This window comes from Phacochoerus africanus, chromosome 1, assembly GCF_016906955.1.
Source record: "Phacochoerus africanus isolate WHEZ1 chromosome 1, ROS_Pafr_v1, whole genome shotgun sequence".
NCBI classification, from domain to species: domain Eukaryota; kingdom Metazoa; phylum Chordata; class Mammalia; order Artiodactyla; family Suidae; genus Phacochoerus; species Phacochoerus africanus.
Genome location: NC_062544.1, coordinates 220,443,231 through 220,464,456, shown reverse-complemented (window position 1 = coordinate 220,464,456; position 21,226 = coordinate 220,443,231). Strand labels below are relative to the sequence as shown.

The 21,226-nt window shown below is 44.2% G+C and overlaps 1 protein-coding gene across 1 annotated transcript in view; it reads right to left on the bottom strand.

The window, feature by feature from the left end:
* Positions 1-338: 338 nt before the first annotated feature.
* FSTL1 (follistatin like 1) overlaps positions 339-21,226 on the bottom strand; it is a 54,294-nt gene continuing 33,406 nt past the window's right edge. Inside the window, exons 3-11 of the mRNA XM_047791361.1 lie at positions 18,940-19,044; positions 16,512-16,641; positions 15,431-15,463; positions 13,685-13,815; positions 10,036-10,154; positions 8,333-8,445; positions 7,927-8,037; positions 6,969-7,045; positions 339-2,999 (exon numbers count right to left, since the gene is read on the bottom strand). Coding sequence (XP_047647317.1) covers positions 2,955-2,999; positions 6,969-7,045; positions 7,927-8,037; positions 8,333-8,445; positions 10,036-10,154; positions 13,685-13,815; positions 15,431-15,463; positions 16,512-16,641; positions 18,940-19,044 — 864 coding nt within the window. The 3' untranslated portion in view covers positions 339-2,954. The remainder of the gene's footprint in view (positions 3,000-6,968; positions 7,046-7,926; positions 8,038-8,332; positions 8,446-10,035; positions 10,155-13,684; positions 13,816-15,430; positions 15,464-16,511; positions 16,642-18,939; positions 19,045-21,226) is intronic.

Here is a 21,226-nt window from a genome sequence, read left to right as displayed (position 1 = left end):
TTCTCATACAGGTTTACCAGCAGCAGCTTCACTTGGTGTCATTCAGTCTCCTAAGATTCATGGTAGCTATAGCAGTCATTTAGTTTAGTCTCTTCTCAATACAGGAATGCTCCTTGACGGCCTGTCACAGACTCACCATCAATGACTCTTTTTAAATAAATTTGTTCTATCTGTCCTTGAGTAAACCTTCCTTTCCATAACTGCAGTCCCGAGATTTCATCAGGAGAAACTCCTCAGGCCTCTTTTAAACCTCTTGAAATCCACTTTATGAGGTAAATGGTTAATGTTCTCACAACTTTATTTGGCCTTAATTGGGGGAAAGGGAAACAATACAACCATTATTTTAATTTCTTTATTTATCAATAGTATCCAAAAAAGAATCAGGAGTTACAAAAACAAGTTAAATGAAATATGGAAGCCTACTAAATACAAATACATTTCACAAACACACAGGCAACAGAAACCTGTCCAAACTGTTTCTTGAAATTTGACTATTTAAAAACATAAGTGTAAAGGAAAGACATTCAGACTGGTCCACATGGGCTTATTAGCAGGTGGAGGAGCCCTGCTTTCCAAAGAGTGATGGAGTCCAGAGTCATGGCATTTGAGAAGGTTTCCATGGACACTGAATCTTAACAGATGCTGTAATATGTTTATAAAAAACATATACACAGAGAAAGCGCAAGGAAGCTTGTCGTCTAGGCCCGATGCTTTTAGAGAGTTGGAGGAACTGAACCTGTTTTAATCCTGTTTATTTGCTCCATGCAAAGCTCCATGCAAGACTCCCCAAACTAGGCTATTTAGCAGCTTTCCATGAATGACTGTTAGATCACGTGAGTCTATGGTGCAGACAGTAGCTTCCCTATTTACAGGAGGAATGCAGATTTGCTCTTGGGAATTCAGTATTGCAGGATGGGGGTCATCTTGGAGGGCAACCACTGACCTAAATGTAACTGGTGAGGAGACACTCTGCCTTCTTGCTTTAAACCAAATGGTACTTCGGCCCTCTCTTCAATAGTGTCCAAGGACTGGCAAAAGTGGATCAAGGTGTGCTGTTGGGAGTTCTCCAAGGTATTTTGACAGGGAGATGCATTTCAGACCACACAAGTGGGGTTCGAAGAGAGCTTTCAAGTGGGATGGTTTATAAAAGCTCAGAATTCTAAACAAAGTGGAGAATGGTCTTTCAAAGGAGAAAAAGGGAACTTGTTTAGAACAAATTCCATTTTCAGCACAACTTTTTCAGAGCTGCCTGTGCAATATAGCCTATGTTACTTCCCTCTGGTGGTCTATAATCTGCTTCCTGAAAATGAGATCTTATGTGAAGTTTATAATTTTGTTATTCCAAATGCATCTTAAACATGGTACTGAGTGGGGTTAATTATCACAGAAGCCAAAAAGACACTGTCACAGTGTTAAGAGTCAAATTCCAATTTTTGCCTTCCCTCGAAATGGCAAACCTTCTTTTGTCCTCATCTCTAATAGGAAAGCCATTTCTGCTCCCGAGGTTAAAGATGAAATGTACAAGTAAGGACAGAGTGGAGTGCTTCTCCTTCTCACAGTTCTGAGCAGGCTTTACCTGAGGGCTCTACATCACAGCACAGCCCGTGGGGCCATTCAGACTGAGGTTAAATTTGGTCATCTTGTTTTTGGCTGTCTGACCATACTTGTTATGACAGTAGGTTTCATTTATCCTAAGAAGAAGGAGGAGAATCACAGGAACTTGTCTCCTTCTTGACCAATGATCAGAACCACAGAATTTACAATTTCTCAAATCAACAGTTTAATGCATTCCTACCTGCTCACTGAGGAAACTGAGGCCCAGAAATAGGAAGAGACAGGGCCAGAGTCACTGTCCTCGTTAGTGGAAGATCAATGGGCATGTTGACAGGCTGGGACAGCGAAGCCTTGCTTAGCTGCACTTGTCGCCATTCTTTGGGATACTGATTTGCATAAATCTATCAGAATAAATGAAAACAAATTTGCTTTTTGGATCTTAAAAGCTTTATACAGAGAAAATTCTCCTGGCTTCTGTTCGAGGCACACCCTGCTTCTCTGGCAGGCTGCTGACCCACTGGAAGCCAGGGGGCAAATTCTGGGCTACATCTAGTATGTGGCAGCGTGAGGGGAGTCTGGGTAATAGCAGTCCCTGTACCAAGAAGGACCCCAAACTCTCCCACCTCTGAAATGGTAGGACTAATGAAAAATAATTACAAAAGCTCAATTCTAGTCAAGAAAATAAAAATATTAAACAACAACAACAATAATACAATGATAATAATGGAAGAGTGAAATCGACTTGCCAAAAAAAAGTTTACAGAAAAATAGCACCTTTGGTAACAAGTATTTTTAAAATTTGGTTAGGTCTCTAAGGGGCTCAAAGTCTACAAGTACCTGCATCATTTGGGTGCACCCTGCAGTCATTGGGTAACTAGCAAGATGGCCATGTATCTAGAGCCAGTGGTTGGGGCCATGAGGAGAAGCACAGATGCTGGAGATCTGTTACGCTGATGGCAGCAGGAAGGGCTGGAAGCAGAATGCAGTCTTCTCTACTGACTTTCCCAAAGCCTTCCTCTGGGGACAGCCTGCTAAGTTCTTTCTCATTGCCTGTACTCCCTACAGCATGATCAAAGCTGTGGTGGACTCAGAAGTGTTCCAGATCTGGGTCCACTCCTCTCCCAACCCTGATGCAGTTTCTTAACTTGTCTCCAGCCCCTGAGCATCATTTACAGTTTCTCTCAAAGCGCTCCTAGAAATGAAGGCTATGGCCCTCTCCCTCCTAGCCAGCCACCCCCATTTCCTCTATTGCAAAACAAATAGACAAAATAAAACTCATTGCTATACAAGCAAATACTGGTGATTTGGCGATTGTAGCAGACACTTGCGTATACTGGACTCAGCACTGAAGTGGAAGAGAAGGTGCCAGGCTCTAGACACCATTCCCAGATGCCTCCTCATTAGATCTCTTTGGTGCTCACTCTCTTGGTCTTTTCAGCTGTCTCCTTTGAGAAGCAAGAGAAAATAAGTATCATGAAATATTAAAAAATTATCGGCATTTATCTAGTCCTCAAGACTTTATATAAGCATTGATGGATATATACTTACGCTGAACTTTAGTTCTGTTTACTTATCTGTCTCCTTCATGGGCAATGAAAAATTTGTGGGCAAGGATCATGTCTTACTCATGACATGGTTGTGTAGGGACTGTTGATAAATTAGAAACTGACCCCATTTAAACTCCTATGAAACAATCAGGTCAGGCATACATTATTACATTCATTTTAGAAATGAAGATAAAGGGAGTTCCTGTCGTGGCTCAGTTGTTAGTGAAACCAACTAGCATCCATGAAGACGTGGGTCAGATCCCTGGCCTTGCTCAGTGGGTTAAGGATCCAGCATTGCTGTGAACTGTGGTGTACATTGCAGACGTGGCTCGGATCCCTCATTGCTGGGGCTCTGGCACAGGCCAGCAGCTACAGTTCCGATTGGAACCCTAGCCTGGGAACCTCCATATGCCACAGGTGCAGCCTTAAAAGACAAAAAGACCCCCCCCCAAAAAAAAAGAAAGAAAAAGAAAAAAAAAAGGGAGTTCCCATTGTGGTTCAGTGGGTTAAGAACCTGACATAATGTCCGTGAGGATGCAGGTTAGATCCCTGGCCTCACTAGTGGGTTAAGGATCCAGCGTTGTGGGGTAGGTTGTATATGGAGCTCCGATCCAGTGTTGCCTGGCAGAGTGTGGCTGTGGTGTAGGCTGGCATCTGCTGCTTGGATTTGACCCCTAGCCTGGGGACTTCCATATATTGCAGGCGAGACCATAAAAAGAAAAAAAAAAATGAGGAAAAGGATGCAAAATGTTCTGAATCCAAATTTGGAGAAGCATTAAGAGCAACAGGCTCTGGAAGCAGATTGCCGAAGTTTGAATCATGGCCATGCTACTTTCTGGGCGACTTTGGGCATATTATGAAACCTTTATGCCTTGTAATAAAGTACTGCTCCTTAGAACAGTGGTGCATTTCTTCAAAGAAAGCTTTTTTTTTTTTTTTTTTTTGTCTTTTTGCCATTTCTTGGGCTGCTCCCGCGGCATATGGAGGTTCCCAGGCTAGGGGTCTAATCGGAGCTGTAGCTGCCAGCCTACACCAGAGCCACAGCGACGTGGGATCCAAGCCGCGTCTGCGACCTACACCAGAGGTCATGGCAATGCTGGATCGTTAACCCACTGAGCAAGGGCAGGGATCGAACCCACAACCTCATGGTTCCTAGTTGGATTCGTTAACCACTGTGCCACGACGGGAACTCCAGAAAGCATTCTTAATAACAGCCAAAAAGCACATGAAAAGATGCTCAACATTATTCATTAATCATTAGGGAAATGCAATCAAAACTATAATGAGATGCCACTTCACACCTACTAGAACCGGTAAAATAAAAAATAATGACAGTTACGAATGTTGGTGAGTTTCCGGAGAAACTGGAATACTGCTAGTGAGGATGTAAAATGGTACAGCCACTTTTGGAAAACAGTCTGGCAGTTCTTCACAAGATAAAAAACAGAGTTACCACATGATCCCAAAATTCCACTCCTAGGTATATACTTCAAAAAACTGAAAACATATGTTCATGAAGACACTTGCACAAGAATGTTCATAGCAGTATTATTCATCATAGCTAAAAAGTAGAAGCAACCTAAATACATCATATCAACTGATGAATGGATATACAAAATGTGGTATATCCATACCATGAATGTTACTTAGCCATAAAAAGGAATAAAGTACTGATTCACGCTACAATAAGGATAAACCTTGAAAATTATGCTAAGTGAAAAGAAGTCAGACAGAAAATGCCATATATTATATGATTCTATTATATGTGTCCAGAATAGGCAAATCTATAGCATTATAAGGCAGATTCGTGGTTGCCAGGGGCTGAAGGAGAAGAGAACTTAAGTGACTTCTAATGGGTGAAGGGTTTCTTTTGGGAGGATGATGAAAATGCTCTGCAATTACATAGTGGTGAGGTTGACAATTTTATGAATATGTTGAAAACCACTGGATCGTACACTATGAAAGGGTGTGTTTTGTGGCAAATGAATTCTATCTCAATAAAAAACTATATAGGGAATAAAAAAACAACAACAGGGCCTGGCATCGAGCGGACCCTGGTGGTGCCCCATCCATAGCCCTTGCCTTTAATGTTTCAGTACACTGGTAAGGCTTCTTCCTGAGAGCACCTGCATCTCTTTGCCTGAGGCTTTCTCTGGCAGTGGGAGCCTGCTCTGCCCACACATGCTGGCAGGCCAGAAATGCCAGGGAATTCGTTTGCTGGTGGCGGCTCTCAGCCAGTGGCTGATGGGAGTTTGTGCACGCATAGCCCAGCTCCCCGCCCCCTTGGGCACAGTAGCTGTTCTCGGAGTTCTGCACCAGCACTGGCACCAAGCTCCACTTGCCCCCAGTGGTAATGTGCCTTGATCCACACCCTTTATTGCTTCCTGCCCTTTCTAGGCTCACTTCCCAACACCCCATCTGGGGTTTGCTGGGACCGCCTCCCAAATAAACTATTTGTACTTGAGTCCTTATCTTAGCCCTGGCTTCTGCGGCAACTCACATAAAACAGAGACATTAAAAAATGTTAGCTATTTTAATTCACTCCCCATGTCTACTTTAATCATTTTTCCACCCTAGATGAAAGGAATTCTTATGAGGTTCTTTTTGCTTTTATGGGTTTGCACTTATCTGGAGACTGAAGGCTTCTGAAATATGGAAAAACGAAAGGCATGGAGCTTCTGCTTTTGTTTAAAAAAACTGACATGAGGTTTCTACACTATCAGTGTCAATTATGACAAAATATATATATATAAATCATCAATAAATATGAGCAATTATTATTAGTATTAATAGCTCTTGATTTTCAAGTGAAATATTTCATCTTAATAGTTCTTGAGACCATTATATTCCTTAAAATTGTATGTCAGAGAGAAGGCTTGTATTACCAGCCTTTTACAGACAGGTAATTCAAAGAACAACATCCTTTGTTAAGACTATTGTCTGTGGAATGGATGGTTAATGGGGACCTGTGGTATAGCACAGGGAATTCTACCCAATATTCTATGGTAACCTATATGGAAAAAGAATCTGAAAAAGAATGGATGTGTGTATATGTATACCTGAATCATTTTGTTGTGCAGCAGATATTATTATAACATTGTAAAGCAACTACACTTCAGTAAAACTTTAAAAATGAAAAAAAAAACAAAAAACAAAAAACAAAAAAACACTACAGGTAAACCAGCGGAAAGACACCCCTAGGGGTCTGGCACATGTTTTCTGTCTAGGATTTCAGCAAAATATGTCAATGGATCACCATTCTGCTAAGAACCTTTTCCCCAAGAAAGCCTTCAACTTAATGACACAGAACCTGAACATAATTCTTATTTATCATCTCAAGTCTCTAGGAAGCAGAATCTCTAAGTTCCCAGACTGTGTTCTAGCCAGCTTGGCATTTAACTTAAATCCTTTTGGCTGGATTTCAAATCACTGATTTCACGCTCATTGAGAGCCACCAGGCCCTGTGCTAAATGAGGGCTTCCACGGCGAGCAAGTCATAGAGCCGGCCCTCAAGGAGCTCACAGTCTTGGGGTCTGGGCACTGGTTACAAGAAACAGGAACGCTTCTTTAGACCATGCTTACTTGCAACTCATTTGCAAATCACTACCCAGCTGTTTCTACCTTACAAAGCAATTTACCAGCTTGTTACTTGCATCTGCTGAGGCCTACTGGCTCCATAAAGGACTTCCTCGGGGAAGCGTCTATACCATGGTTTGTGTGATACGATGCATAGGTTTATCATTCAGGACCTCTTGCATTGAACAGGGCACATCTCCTTGGTCTCCTGAGGCATCAGGCAGTGTCTGAGTGGTGGAAGGGCCCAGTGGTGGCACGGATACCTGACCCAGCATGGAGGCTGCAACTCACCTGATGCTTTTGGATCTCCTGGACATATCTGGTCATTTCCTCCTCTGTCTGGGTCTGGGTCCCCTTCTGATTCTTTCCTGCAAGAAGAATGAAGGCTCAGAGCAGTGGTGGCTAAAGGAAGCCAGTTAGGGATCCCACTATTATCTACTTTTAGGCTCCCAATTTCATCTCTTATTTAACGTAGGAAAGGAGAGGTGAGTTACCCACATATCTCTGAATATGAAGTGTCCCAGTACACCGGACACTTTCAAAGTAATGTGCCTGAGTAGTAAGTGGCTGGGCCCGGGGCGCAAATCCAGGCCAAGAGGACAGGGAGGGAGCTGGGGTTCTACGAAACTTTTCTGAAAGATTTCCTCATAGGGGAGTGATAGTGGTGATGCTGGCTTGAGTACTGCGCCACCCCCTGCCACACCCCGCCCCCCGCCCCCTCCATACACTCTCTCCAACATTTCTGTCTCCCAGCCCATCCTGCCCATGTCTCAACTATCTCAATTTTCTCTTTTTTCAGCATCACCCAATTCTCTTAATTCAAAGAGGGTCTATGAACATGTCTCCTTTTCCTGCTGGGCATGGATGGCAAGGAGGACGCATTTTGTTTTCCAGCCACCTAAGTCCTTGACATACAGGATTTCCTAAACTATCATAAGGATTAAGTAGGTTAATATATAAAGTCGTTAGAGGTCATGTAGTTCTCACTAAATATGTGTTTGCTTTCCTTATTATTATTACCATTCTAATCTCTTATCAACATTTGATCTTGCCCTGGGTCTTGAACCCCTCTTGTTCCAAACCTCTGGCATGATTTTCCAATGTAATGCATCTGGCATAAGTGCTCTGCCCTCTGTGCTACCCCCACCTCACTCTTCTCTGTCATCCCTGCCCTGATTTCTCTTGTGGTGATTTCACGAAAGAAGCTATCTCCCTGCTGTGCCCTCTTTCCGAGTGAGGCAGAGCTCACCGTCACAGGTCATGGCTGTGCAGACCCAGTTTCCGCAGGCACACACACAGCGGTTACAGTCCACCTCAGTCTCAGCTCCATCTGCATACGTTTCGTCCTCCAGGGCACACTCTGTGGGACCAGGAATAAGGCGCTTTCAAGAGTTTAGGGTGAAGGTGGAACAGGATGTCTCATAGGCTGTGCACCTTAAGACCTGCTTGTCCCTCACCCTATCTGAGCAAACGCCACCATCAACCCAAAGATTTGTGGACCTGAACCTCAGCATGGAGATGATGCACTGGGGCCCACTGTGAAATTGTGGAAGGTAATTTTCTTAGGTCAGGAGAGTTCCACCCATCTCCTCTATCCTGACCCCCTCAAAATGCCCCCACTCCCTACAACCCCCCATTTCTTAGGTTAGTCATACTCTTCTCTGGAGGGTTGAAAGATGGATTGAGGCACTTGAGGAACTCTTGGAAGCTTAGTTTCCAGTCAGCATTTTCATCAGACAGTTCAATAAGTGCATCAACACAGAGTCCTCTGAAATGAAACAGGAGATGTGTGTCAGCAAGACCTCAGCTTCACTTCCAAAGAAAGGAATTAAGCATCAGGATTAAGTATACCTGGGCCTCCCTAAGTGGCCAAGGAGACTGTTTAAAGAAACAGTTTCTACACTAACCTCCCACAACCATTATGCATGCTGACTCCTGTAAGCATTCATTATAATGGATGTCAGATCACTCAAGCTATTCAAATGATATTCCCAAAGTGGCTAAAGTTTCCCCGAATGGTTTTGTCCACTTGGATTGACAAATGTTTCACTACCTGCGTACCTGCCACTAGCAACTGCCTTTCCCCACGGTACAAAGTATCAAATCAAGCCAACTGGAAAAATCCAACGGAAGTGGTAGGAACAGATAATATGGAAAGAATGTGATATGAAAGGGTATGAGGTGAGCCGGCCTTCCCACCATCACTCTTCTACAGAGGTCTTTCAGAAAAGTTCTCTAGAACCCCAGCTCCCTCTCTCTCGCCTTGGCCTGGATTTGAGCCCTGGCTTAATCACTTATAACCCGAATAGCCTTGAGCTAGTTATTCAACTTTCCTGCACCTGTTTTCTCGTCTGTAAAATAGGGACAAGGAGCCCTCCTCCTTCACTGGGATGTCACGGGAATTAAGTGTTGAACCTGTAAAATACTATCTCATTTCAGGGTATCAAAATAAGGAGGATTTGCAGATATTATACTTTAAAGCCATGGGTTATTATTAAGAATTCTTCTAGATCTGGGCTTCATGGTTTGTATTCTTTTGAACGAATAGGTGCTTTTTTATTTTATTTTTTTTCTGTCTTTTTGCTATTTCTTTGGGCTGCTCCCGCGGCATATGGAGGTTCCCAGGCTAGGGGTCGAATCAGAGCCGCAGCCACTGGCCTACGCCAGAGCCACAGCAACGCGGGATCCGAGCCGCGTCTGCAACCTACACCACAGCTCACGGCAACGCCGGATCGTTAACCCACTGAGCAAGGGCAGGGACCGAACCCGCAACCTCATGGTTCCTAGTCGGATTCGTTAACCACTGCGCCATGACGGGAACTCCGCTTTTTTATTTTTAATTCTCACCAATATACTGGAACCACACTAGGGGTTATTTTTTTTTTAATATTTACCCTGGAGTTATATTGACAAGGAAAGGAATGTGCTGACATTTGTAACAATTAGGGTTCTCTACATGAAATAGCACTGAGAATCTTAAAAATCAGAACTAAAGCTATTTTAAGACCTTTAGTTAAATAGAACATTTTAGTAATTCCTTTAGAAAATTAACCATTAAAACATTATTACCCACTAAACTCAGAAACAGCTTTGATGTGATAATTTATTTTAAAATTACATTTTTCTATTCCTTACAAGTCCTGGCCAAAAGCAGCAACTACTTGATCAGTTATCAGGGGTGCTCAATATATTGGTTCATAATGTTCACAGGAGAGACCAAGACAGAATCTATATTTTGCTTTTTATTTCACATTGACATTGACACTGGTGGTTCCTTTGCAGGTAGGAAGGGGTTCAAACCCCTTCTCTCATCCAGCCTACCCTGGGGACCTCTCCCTGACCTCCTCAGCCCACTCACCTCAGCAGCTTATTGTTCTCCTGGTCTGGATAGGTAGTGATGTTGATGGCAGTTTCATTTTGCTCCACAAATTTCAGAAATTCGCTGGAGTCCAAGCGAGAGTCACCATTATCAAAGTTCTAGAAAGGGGATGAAGAGATCTTTCTGGAGCATTTTGTAAAACCCCAGTTCCGCCATCCGCCCTATTCACCATGACCCATTTCTGGTTCATCTTGTTCTCGACATGTTCCAACCCTGCTCTGCTCTCAGAGAGCTGCGGCAACAAAGGCTCAAAGCCCTGGGACACCCAGAGAAGGGATCTGTGCCCCAAGATGAAAGAGTGAAAGTGCCTGGGCAGAGGCCACTGAGGGACATTCCATTCTAGACCCTGCTCAGGAGGGCAGCCTTAACTAATGCCTGTGCTACCCAAAAAGTCTGGGGTCCTTGAGAGCTCTCTGCAGCCCCATCCCTGACACTGTCCTTCAGACAGTCCAGAATTTACTCCACCACACCACATTCTCAAACCCTTAATATCACGGAACATCAGAATCTGTGTTGGAGCCCAGGAGTGTATTTCTAACAAGCTGCTTGGGAACAATGGTGCAGGTGACTGGCAGAGCTTACTCCAGGAATCACAAAACCATATCTTGCTGCCTGACTTCCAGCCTCCACTGCCTGCTCTCAGTGCTCACCTCTCACACTGGTACCCCTATTTGACCTCATCAAAGAGAAGGCAATGGCAAAAGCCCATGCAGGCATTGAAGACCTGCCCACAGAGGGTACAAAGTCCCTCATCCCTCCACCCTCTGCTGTGGGCCCCACTGTAGATGGTGCAGGCTGTCCTCATGACCCTGCTCATATCCCACAAGCACAAGGCAAAGGGGCAGTGAGCTCAGCACTCTCCTCCTGTGGCAAGATGCTAAACTGGGACCTTAGCCATCTGGGATTGTTCTGGATGCCCAGGCCCTACCTGCAGAAGGAGTGGCAATTTCAAGGCTCTGATCAAATTCCAAGTTGGGGAGTTCCCGTTGTGGCTCAGTGGAAACGAATCTGACTAGCATCCATGAGGACGCAGGTTCAATCCCTGGCCTTGCTCAGTGGGTTAAGGATCTGGTGTTGCCATGAGCTGTGGTGTATGTAGATCACAGACACGGCTTGGATCTGGCTTTGCTGTGGCTATGGTGTAGGCCAGTGCCTACATCTCTGATTCAGTCCCTAGCCTGGGAACCTCCAAATGCTGCTGGGGCAGCCCTAAAAGGAAAAAAAAAAAAAAAATCCAAGTTGGATACTGGTGCTCTCCTAAAAAATAGTTCCAATGGATAGGATTTTTTTTAAAAAAATACTTTCCCTAGGCTGTCTCATACTACTTCCCTAGGGAATAATCAGCAACCCCATGTTACTTTCAAGGTGGCTCCTCAGATGGTGTAGGGGATTCTGGAAGAAAAGTCTATCAGGGTTTCCAGGCAGAAGGAAAAGATACAGCTACTGACTCTCCTTGCATGACTGTCACATGTCACAGGTCCTCTACTCTCAGGTTGTAAATCTTTCTGTGGTATGTATGACGGGTATGCAGAAAACAACTGCGTAGGCCCTTGCTTAACACTATTTATCATTCTTGTCTTAATTCCTAGGAAAAGGTCTCAGATGTTCTCTAGTCACCACACTTTTACCCTGGCTCCAATTTCAGCCCTGGCCACCAGGAGTTCAGGGTGTGGGTGTGTGTGTTTACCTGTGTGTGGCATGGCCATACATAGCTCTCTCTACCTGGGTCTTTCCCTCTTCATTCTGCTATACTTTCATCAAAGAAATCATGACTGAATCACCAGTTGAGATGAGAGTCTGATTTTGGTCTTATCCAAATCCTGAGTAGATTTGTTTTTCAATTAATTCTGATGTAAGGAATGCCGGCTGGGCTGGAGGGCAATTCACTGGTTCAGAAACAGTGTCTGTGAGATACGCATCTCTCAGCAACAGGCAGATGTTTGCCTGGTGGGAAGAAGCCTCCCTTTGAAGGCTGTACCACGTGTTTCTTTGATAATCATCAAAAAGTAGATAGTGAAAACTGCATTTTATTGGGGAACGCTGGGAAGAGCAAGCATTGTGTTTGTCAGTCATGAACAAGCTTTCTTGGTTGGGATGAGAATGCCCGAGAGAAAGGCTGGTTTCTCAAGGGGACCTGCAGTTTTCAGAAGGGATCCTGCTAGAGAAAGTCACTACCAGAGGCAGTGGAGATGTGTAGAGGAGGGTGTGGGGCTCTGGCCCCTGGGAATCAAATTAATAGCAGCTGCCAGTGACGCTTGGGGTAGGGGCCATCAAGAGGCCACTAGGAATGGTTACAAGGTCCCACGAGGCCTCCTGGAAAGTGTGCTGGGCCCCATGGCTCCTGTGCCACAATGACCATGACAGTCAATGCTTATGACACACTCAGCAGGTGCTGCTCACTGGGGCTTTTGAAAAATCTTTTTCATTGTTACTTTCCTGGCCTAGCAATATGCATTTTCTGTAGACAAGGAAGTATGTCTGACCCTAGGGTTCCCTAATGTGGGAGTGGTTGAGACTGAGGAGAAAGTGAGAGGGCTCTTCTCAGACACCCGAAATCCAGAGATTTACCTTCCGCGAGAAAGGTCTTTCTTCTGAGAGAAAGGTCTACCCAAAGACAGTAACGCAAACAAAGTCCTAAACAACCAAATATCCCATTTCAATCCAACCCCATATTTACCCATCTCAGGGGCTAACAATGTAAGTTAGAAAGAGGAATCTACAGACAAAGGTGGTGGTGACCACGCTTGGTGGCCACAGAGCTGCCAAGAATTCCCTCCCGTGTGGGGGTAGCTCCTGAGTCCGGGCTGGTTATGCCCTGAGATATGCTGTGGAGGCAGTGGGGGCACCTGGGGATGAACCTCCGAGGGCATCTACTTGGAACGTGTGTGTCTGTACACAACGGGGGCTTCTGTGTCTATGTGGGAATGTGGGCACTTGAACCCGTGCGTCTGTGTGTAGGATGTGTCTCTGTGTGGCGTGCACATCTCTGTACACAGTGTGTGTGTCTGTGTTTCTAATTGTGGTATATTTACCCTTGTTTTCCTTTTTGAAAGCAGCATCAACCCTGCCCCAACTGGAACAATCTGTCTCTTCAACTAAACATGACGGGAACAGTAATATCTAGGTTCATGAAGAATCCTGGACCCATGAAATACCAGTCCACCGACTTTCCTCAAATGGAGAGGAACTCTGCCAGCCATGGATGGTCAAGTTAATGACTTAGAGGAAAGCCAAACTGGATGGGATGGAGGCTGAAGTGGTCTGGGTCTGGGTGAGATAGAAGGTGTTTTGATGGCCAGCCAGGTCTACAAGGTGTTATACAGGGGAAGGGGATAGAGCCTGGCCATAAGTTTTCATGGACAAGGCCTTCAAGACCTTAGTGGCTTTAACTGCCCAAAGGGAGCAGCCCATGTATGTTAGATCCCAAAGGCCTGACTCCCGGACCCGCATTGATCAAGCTGGTCAGAGGGCAATTGTCAGAGCTTCATGGAATGATCTATGAGGAAACTCAGGGACTCTAGGTAGGTTAATATTTCCTTGTGATCTGGGAAGATGTGATCAGGCAACGGGAGAGGAAAACTCCTTTCTCTGGGGCTGAACAGACTTTGACCCCAGCTCTAAGGATTACCTTAAAGTATTTGTCTAGGATTTCACTGTAGTTGCTGCCTTTAGAGAACCAGCCATCTGGAATGATTTCTGCTTCCAGCCACTGGATGATGCGACGCCGGAGTTCATCGCGGTTGGATTGATAGCAAACCACTGAAGGAAAGGGGAGGGAGGTCAGCCGAGCAGTGGAGATCCCCACGTCATCCAGCACCCACATGTGGGGAGCTCTGTGCCTGGGATCTGCATGTGTTATCTCACTGAATTTTTATAGAAATTGGGGGAGACAGGGTTATCACTCACATTCACAGAGGAGTGAACCCAGGGTCCACACTGGGAAGCATCTAGCCCAGCATTCAAGCTCACTCTCTAAAAAGTTTATAAAGGGAGTTCCTGTTGTGGCTCAGCGGGAATGAACCTGACTAGCATCCATGAGGATGGGGGTTCGATTCCTGGCCTCGCTTAGTGGGTTGGGGATCTGTGAGCTGTGGTGGAGGTCACTGATGAGGCTCGGATCCTGCATTGCTGTGGCTGTGGTGTAGGCTGGCAGCTACAGCTCTGATTTGACCCCTAGCCTGGGAACTTCCACATGCCTCGGGTGTAGCCCTAAAAAGCAAAATAAAATAAAATAAAAATAAATTGAAAAATGAAATAATAAAAAGTTTGTAAAGATTGAGAATGTTGAAACAGAAACTACATTGCTCAGGTGAGGAAAAAAGTAGAGGAGAAAAATATAGGACATTTCATTAACTTTAGGAAGCTGAGAGGAAAAAAAAATCATCAATGATTTTTGGCTCAGAGTTGAGCTGAAATAATAAATGAATAAATGAGAACATTACAATTCCTTATGTCACTGGATTTCTGATTCCTGCCTGTACATCTTTTTCCTCTTACCAACAGGGTCTTTCTAAACTTCTCCCACTTAAAATTTTATACCACCTGCATGATCCTTTACTATAAACAACAGAAAATGAGGCCAAGGAAAAGCATGCTGAAGCCCTGCCTGGACAGCTGTTTGCTGTAAGCTACATGGTGACAACAGGTGGGGCTGAGTCCAGGGGATGTGGAAACAGAGAAGGGAAGGCCTTGGCAAAAGGGAATTCCTGGAAGACAACACATGTTGGGATGTGAAAAAGGGCACGGAGCCAGGGAAATGAAACTGTGGGTACTCTCCCCTGCTCCGCCACTTCCTAGCTATGTGACTCAGGGAAATTCACTTAACCTCTCTGAGCCTCAATTTCCTCACCTATAGGTAATCACAGTAAGACATACTTCACAAGGTTATTGTGATGATCTAAGGAAAAGTATATGCTAAAGGAGTCTGTAACTATAAATCATGACAAAATTCTATAGTTGTATTTATAGAAAATCACAGTTGTTTTACGTCATTTCTAATTATTCCCTTTCAAAAAGAGTTGTGCTTTCTGATTCTGCTTGTCCTGTGACACCGGGTCTCAGAGAGCCTTGAAGGGGGGGAAATCAATGACTTTCCAATACATAACTCAATCACTACTCAGCAATGATGGAAAATACAGGCGACATTCTGTCCCAAATAGCTCCTTTTGATGACAAGGCACAAAAAAAGGAAAAAACAAAATGCAATTTGCAGCTTTTCTCAGTTATGTATATTGAGGAGCAACCAGTTCTAAGTCACGAGTTCTGACACAGTGAAGAACTTATGAGCTCCGGCAGGGATTATGGAACATGGAATTTCTGTTATGAGAAGAATTTCCTCCCTAAGATGTGCAACGTAGAAAAAACAGGCACTTACCTGGGCTGGCAGATGGACTTACAGATTTCTTCTCTGCAAGACAAAAGGAGAAAATGCATAATGCAAAGTGAAGAAAAAAGAAATTTCTGTGTATTGCTAGGATTAAAACCACTCCCATGAAGGAGCCTACATTTATAATCTCTTCATCATTTTGCCTTGAGTCCTTGTATCCTCTCCTTCCACTCTCAAGTATGGGGATCTTTTCTTTCCTGATTTCTTTGACATTGTGAGGCCATGGAGTTGCCCTCCTATCTCACATCTCTTACTGTTAGCTTGAGGGGTGGGGGTCTGCTGGGACTTTGAGAACTCATACAGAATCATTATGGATCAGGAAATGGGGTGGAGACCAACACTTGGGAAACAGCTTCTTGCTTCTCTAGGGAAGTTAAAAGGCTGGGCAGGAGTTCCCTTTGTGGCTTAGCGGTTAACAAACCTGACTAGGATCCATGTTTGATCTCTGGCCTTGCTCAGTGGGTTAAGGATCTGGTGTTGCTGTGCGCTGTGGTGTAGGTCACAGATGTGGTTGGGATCCCGAGTTGCTGTGGCTGGTGGCTACAGCTCTGATTTGACTTCTAGCCTGGGAACTTCCATATGCCTCGGGTGGGCAGGAGGCTGATGTCTAATTAGCACAAGCTTGGGACCCCTCCCTCCTACCCTAATGGCAATGGTTTGAGTGTAAATTAGAGGAAATACAATATTATCAGGGATGAGGGATGCCCAAATTTAGAATTCATGGGATATGTGAAATTTGCCTGCTTTCTAAAAAGGTACAGAATTCAGTAAAATACTACCACATTATCGATAGTTGATGTGGTCCCCTACCCACTATCCAGATGAAGACAGTACTGGAAGCCGCCTTAGGGATCTGATGCAGGGAGCACAGGGTAGAGGCCTGCGCTACCCAGGGCAAACCCAGCAGGCTAATGAGCACCAAGGGAATGCCTCTTTAGGTAACTGGGTGGTCTCTACAGCTTTGGGTGCTGTGCTCAGGGTGGAAAGGACCCCAGGAAGCCAGCCCACATTGCTCCGTTCCCTGGCTCCCTGGCTGGAGCTGCAATGTGGTGATGAGAGCACTCCTTACCTTTGCAGTGTCCATCATAATCCACCTGGATTTTGGATCCAGTGAGGCAGGCATCTCGATGCAGCTCACAGTGGTTGAGGTAGGTCTTGCCGTTGCTGCCACACACAGGCCTCTTGTGAGGTTTGCATTGCTGAAACAGACATGGAGGACATTGGTGCAGTCAAGGTTGAGTGTGTGTGCGCGCACACACACACACACACACACACACACAAATACAAAGCCATCTTGTGAGAGGAATCCCTTCCAGGGATGACTTCTAAACTGCCAGGACACAGGGAACCTCAGCTCTGGCATCAGTGACCCTACCCAACTCGTGTTGGAGGGACCCCAACTGGTGCTCTGTGCTGATCCTGGCCCAGGGTCATCTCTTCTACTCAGTGAAAAAAAATAACACTCTGCTACCCCAACACTATCAAATTAGCAGAAGGGCATTTTATTAAAAGTCAGGAATATGGATTATCTGCCACTTTATTACTTTGTAGAAAGTCTCTCAAGATCTCTGGATGATCTAAGATCCCTTACAATTTCAACATTCTATGACACAAAACAGAGCCAAGAGCTGGGAATGTGGAGAGACTGAAAGGCAGGTAAACACACAGCCCCACACCCCATCACCCCAATTCTTCAATAATTCCAGGGTCTAGCTCAAAGAATCTTTGCATTCTTGCTTTGTTTAGTATTTTGTTTCCCCCCTCATCTCACAGCAGTTGTTGTGAGGCAGGGGGAGGGGTGCCTGGTCTCTGTGAAGTTCTACAGAGGATCATTCTGGACAGGGAAATGGACTCAAGTTCACTTGGCACCTCGATTCTATTTTGGCTATTTAAAGTGCCATGCTTACGGGCAAGCTTGGTTGCTTTAGACTTTCATGGTTTCTGAAAGGGGGAAGGGGAACGCAAGTTGTGCTCAGATCTGATAAAGGCACCAAAGCCCAAAAGAGTAGATGTAGTAAAAGAACACCAAATCCTGGAAATGGAAGGTAGCCCATCCAGATAAACTTCACTGAACCAACACTTATCACTGGGTTCTTACTATGTACTGGGCCCTGAACAAAGGCAAACATGGTCTGTCTTCATGGCATGGAGTGGCAACTAATTTGTTAAAATCACATAACAATATGTAGACAAGCTGAGGCTAGATGCCAGGTTTCTGGACCCTAGACAGTCACAGTAGCCTGCTACACCTCTAGTGAGGACCTCTCAGGGTCCCCAGCAGACCTGGTTTGCAGGTTTCTGATTTGAAGGACTTCCTTTCTGAGACGATGGGTCAGGATCCTTTACCTGGGGACTAAAGTGGGTGTATTTACTTGTAGAAATACAGATGAATTTCCAGGCTTGGGTTTGTCTAAAAAAAGGGGAAAAAATGGTGACATCTAGGCTATTTATATTTGCCAAGAGTGAGAATCCTGCCTACGAAAGAAATATTTCTCAAAAGCTCACTTTGCTTTTTAAATTTCATTAAAAACAAAACCAAACCTGAAAAATCTGATTCTATCTTGTATTTTTAAAATGTTCATATCCTTTGACCCAGCAAGTCCCAGTGAAACTCAAGCCTACAGAGATAATGACAGCAGCATGTCAGAATATTTGCACAAGGATGCCATTGTTTTTAGTGGTAAACAACCCATGAAACAACCTAAATGTCTATCTATAGGAAAATGATTACCTAAGTCTGGTTCTCTTGTATGACTATTATTGAGCTATTAAAAATGAGTTAAGGCTCACTGGATAATGAATCTGACTAGGAACCATGAGATTGAGGGTTCAATCCCTGGCCTAGCTCAGTGGATTAAGGATTCGGTGTTGCTGTGGCTGTGGTATAGGCCGGCAGCTACAGCTCTGATTAGACCCCTAGTCTGGGAACCTCCATATGCCACAGGTGAGGCCCTAGAAAAGACAAAAAAAAAAAAGGAGTTAAAACTATATGTGCTAACCTAGAGAGAACATTGTTATGATATATTAATAAGTACAAAATGTGAGTTGCATATATCTAGATCTGTCTATATTATGATCTCATTTTTACATAAAATAGGGAGAAACCTTAGATAGTTGCATACAAAAAAACGAACATGTAGAACAAATATATACTGAACTCTTAACACTAGTTACCTAAGACCAATGGGATTTGAGGGTTACGGGAAAGATTATTAATTTTATGTTTGTATAAATGTCTCTACTATTGACTTATATAAAGCAACTGTTAATTTTGTAATTTAAAAATCTTATAAAGGTAAATAGTGTTTAAAAAGAAAAATATCCCTACATTCACATCTGATTTTTATCTTCTGAGATAAAATTTTCACTTCTTTCAAATAGACAAGGTGTGCTTTTATAAAGATAATGAAATCATGGGCACTGCTGACTGGTAGCTCCAGCAAGGTAACCACACCTGCCTTGGCCACTGTCCTCTGGCTTCCGACCTTAGGACTTACCTCAATACAGAGGCAAGTGGGCTCTCCCTTCTCTGTGACTGCACATTCCCGGCCGGCTCCACAAAACACATTGGCACAGATCTTGGATTTGCTCCTTGGCTCTTCCTAAAACACAAAATCAAAAAAGAAACTCTGTCACTGAGATGAGTCCATCTGTGGATAAGCCAATGGTGGTAATTATCTCTCAGGCTTGGGCTGTGGTCTGGAGTGAAGACTCATGGTGCTGAAGGGTCCTGAACAGTCAGAAGCTGTTGCCAACTGCCAGCATCCATCTTGCTGGCACTGCTCCTGCTCAGGTCCAGCTACTTCTGAGTGCCCAAGAGTGCTTCTTATAGAGCAAATTTCCTCCTTGCATGCTTTCTTCTAAAAATGTTAACTGAGCACCCATTAAAGGACAGTACTAGGCTAAGGTCTGGAGATATAAAGGCTGTCCCTGTCCTCACGAGGAAACACAATAGAGACTTCCAGAAAGCAATGCGTAAGTGTAACAGTGGGAGGGTGAGAATCAAAGGAGACTTTCTGAAGATAGGTCCTAAAGGATGAGAAGAGTAAACCAGGCAGAAGCGGAAATGCTTGAGAGAAATACACATATCAAAAGGACCAAAGTCTCACTGACTAGGGTTCTGCTATCTCAAAAGGTGAGAGAAGGATGGCTAAACCATCAGAAACACGGGTCTGCTATTATTCAACATGGTCCTATTCAGCCCCCTGTCCATACTGCCTCTGGCTTCAGAGAACCAAGGGGGCTGAATCACTTAGCAGAACTGTTCTCAAACCACTTGTGGTCAGACATTTGTGTTCATACATATGTAGCAAAACTGAAAAAGCAGGGAATGGTCCCAGCCTATGCCACCAAGAATGTGAGCATTTGCAGGCAGTAACCTGTCAGTGACACAGTCCTTCGCTCATATTAAATGGTGGCAGAAAGCCAGCCCCACTCCATCTGCCACTCAGGAGTGGCGCTTGAATGAAAGAGAATGTGATTCCTCCAGCCCTTTTCCTGACTGTCTGAGCAGGTAGTCACCTGGGACCTCCAGGCTTGTGCCTACTGAGGTAGCACTGGCTGTGACAGAACCAACAAAGATGGCAGGGACAGGGATGAGGTCATGGGACTGGCCATAGTAAAGGCAGGGATAGAATCTAAGATTCCAGCCTTCAGGCGAGGTCTACCATGTCATGTAGAAAGCTCATACCCAAAAAGCTTGTAACTGTAAAATCCTTATAGTGGTCAAACGTTTTCGGTCCAAGAAGAGGTCAAAGAAAGCAAAAAACAAAGTAGATGTGAGATCTGAGGGTCTGTGTCCAATACAGTTGGTCTGCTGCCACCTGGAGGCTGCTTTGCAAACTCCAGGTTATTTTCTCTCGGAGACAGCTTGCCGGGCACGCAGAGCTCCCATTGGTCTAGAAACCCGGGCCATGCTCACGTTTCATTGGTTCACAGGCTGTTGCTAAACCCATTCTTTTTTGGATGTTGCTAAGGGGAATTCAATAAAGCGGGCAGGCAGCGAAAAAAAGGAAAAAAGAGGAAGTAATTCCCAGAAGGCTGGGGGTACTGGAAAGCTGTTGTTTCCTAAACCAGGAGTGGAGATAAAATTGCACATATTCTCCAGGCAGGACCTTCTTGGAAACTGTGCTTGGGAATGAAAAACAGCTCTAAAAATGAAAAGGAAGGGAAAAAAGAAGAAAAAAGGAAAAGGCTATCACTGATCATTGTTAAAAAAAAAAACAAACTCAGCTAAGACTACTTTCTCCTCTCCCCCTTTATGAAACATGTTGAGAGATACAAATACATGTCCTTCATGAATCTGTCACACGAGTTAAAGACACACTACTGCATAAAAAAACATGCTCAGACGTATGCATGTCTAGACTCCAAGACACACCAGCACATGGCCCCACAAGCAGATACTCACAAACCTTTATCACTTACTAGCTCTTTGTCCATAATAAGGCACTTTAATGCTCTGAGCCTGTTTCCTCATCTGTAAAGTAGGGGTAAATACTAGCCCTGCCTTGTGAAGATAAAATGAGATAATATATTTGGAATTGTGTCATAAACTATGAAACAAGTTGCCCGTGAAGTGTTACTCATATTAATGCTTAAAGAACTTCCTGCAGAATAAATAACTTGTGGCATTTATAGAGCCTCTTTTTATCTTATGTTTGTTTTTAGTGAGTATTCATAATAAAAGCTTTTACTTATAGATCAAATTCAACCCGTCATTTTTTAGAAATAATTCTAAAAAATCCATTTGAAGAAATACTCTTTACCTAAAATACAATGACT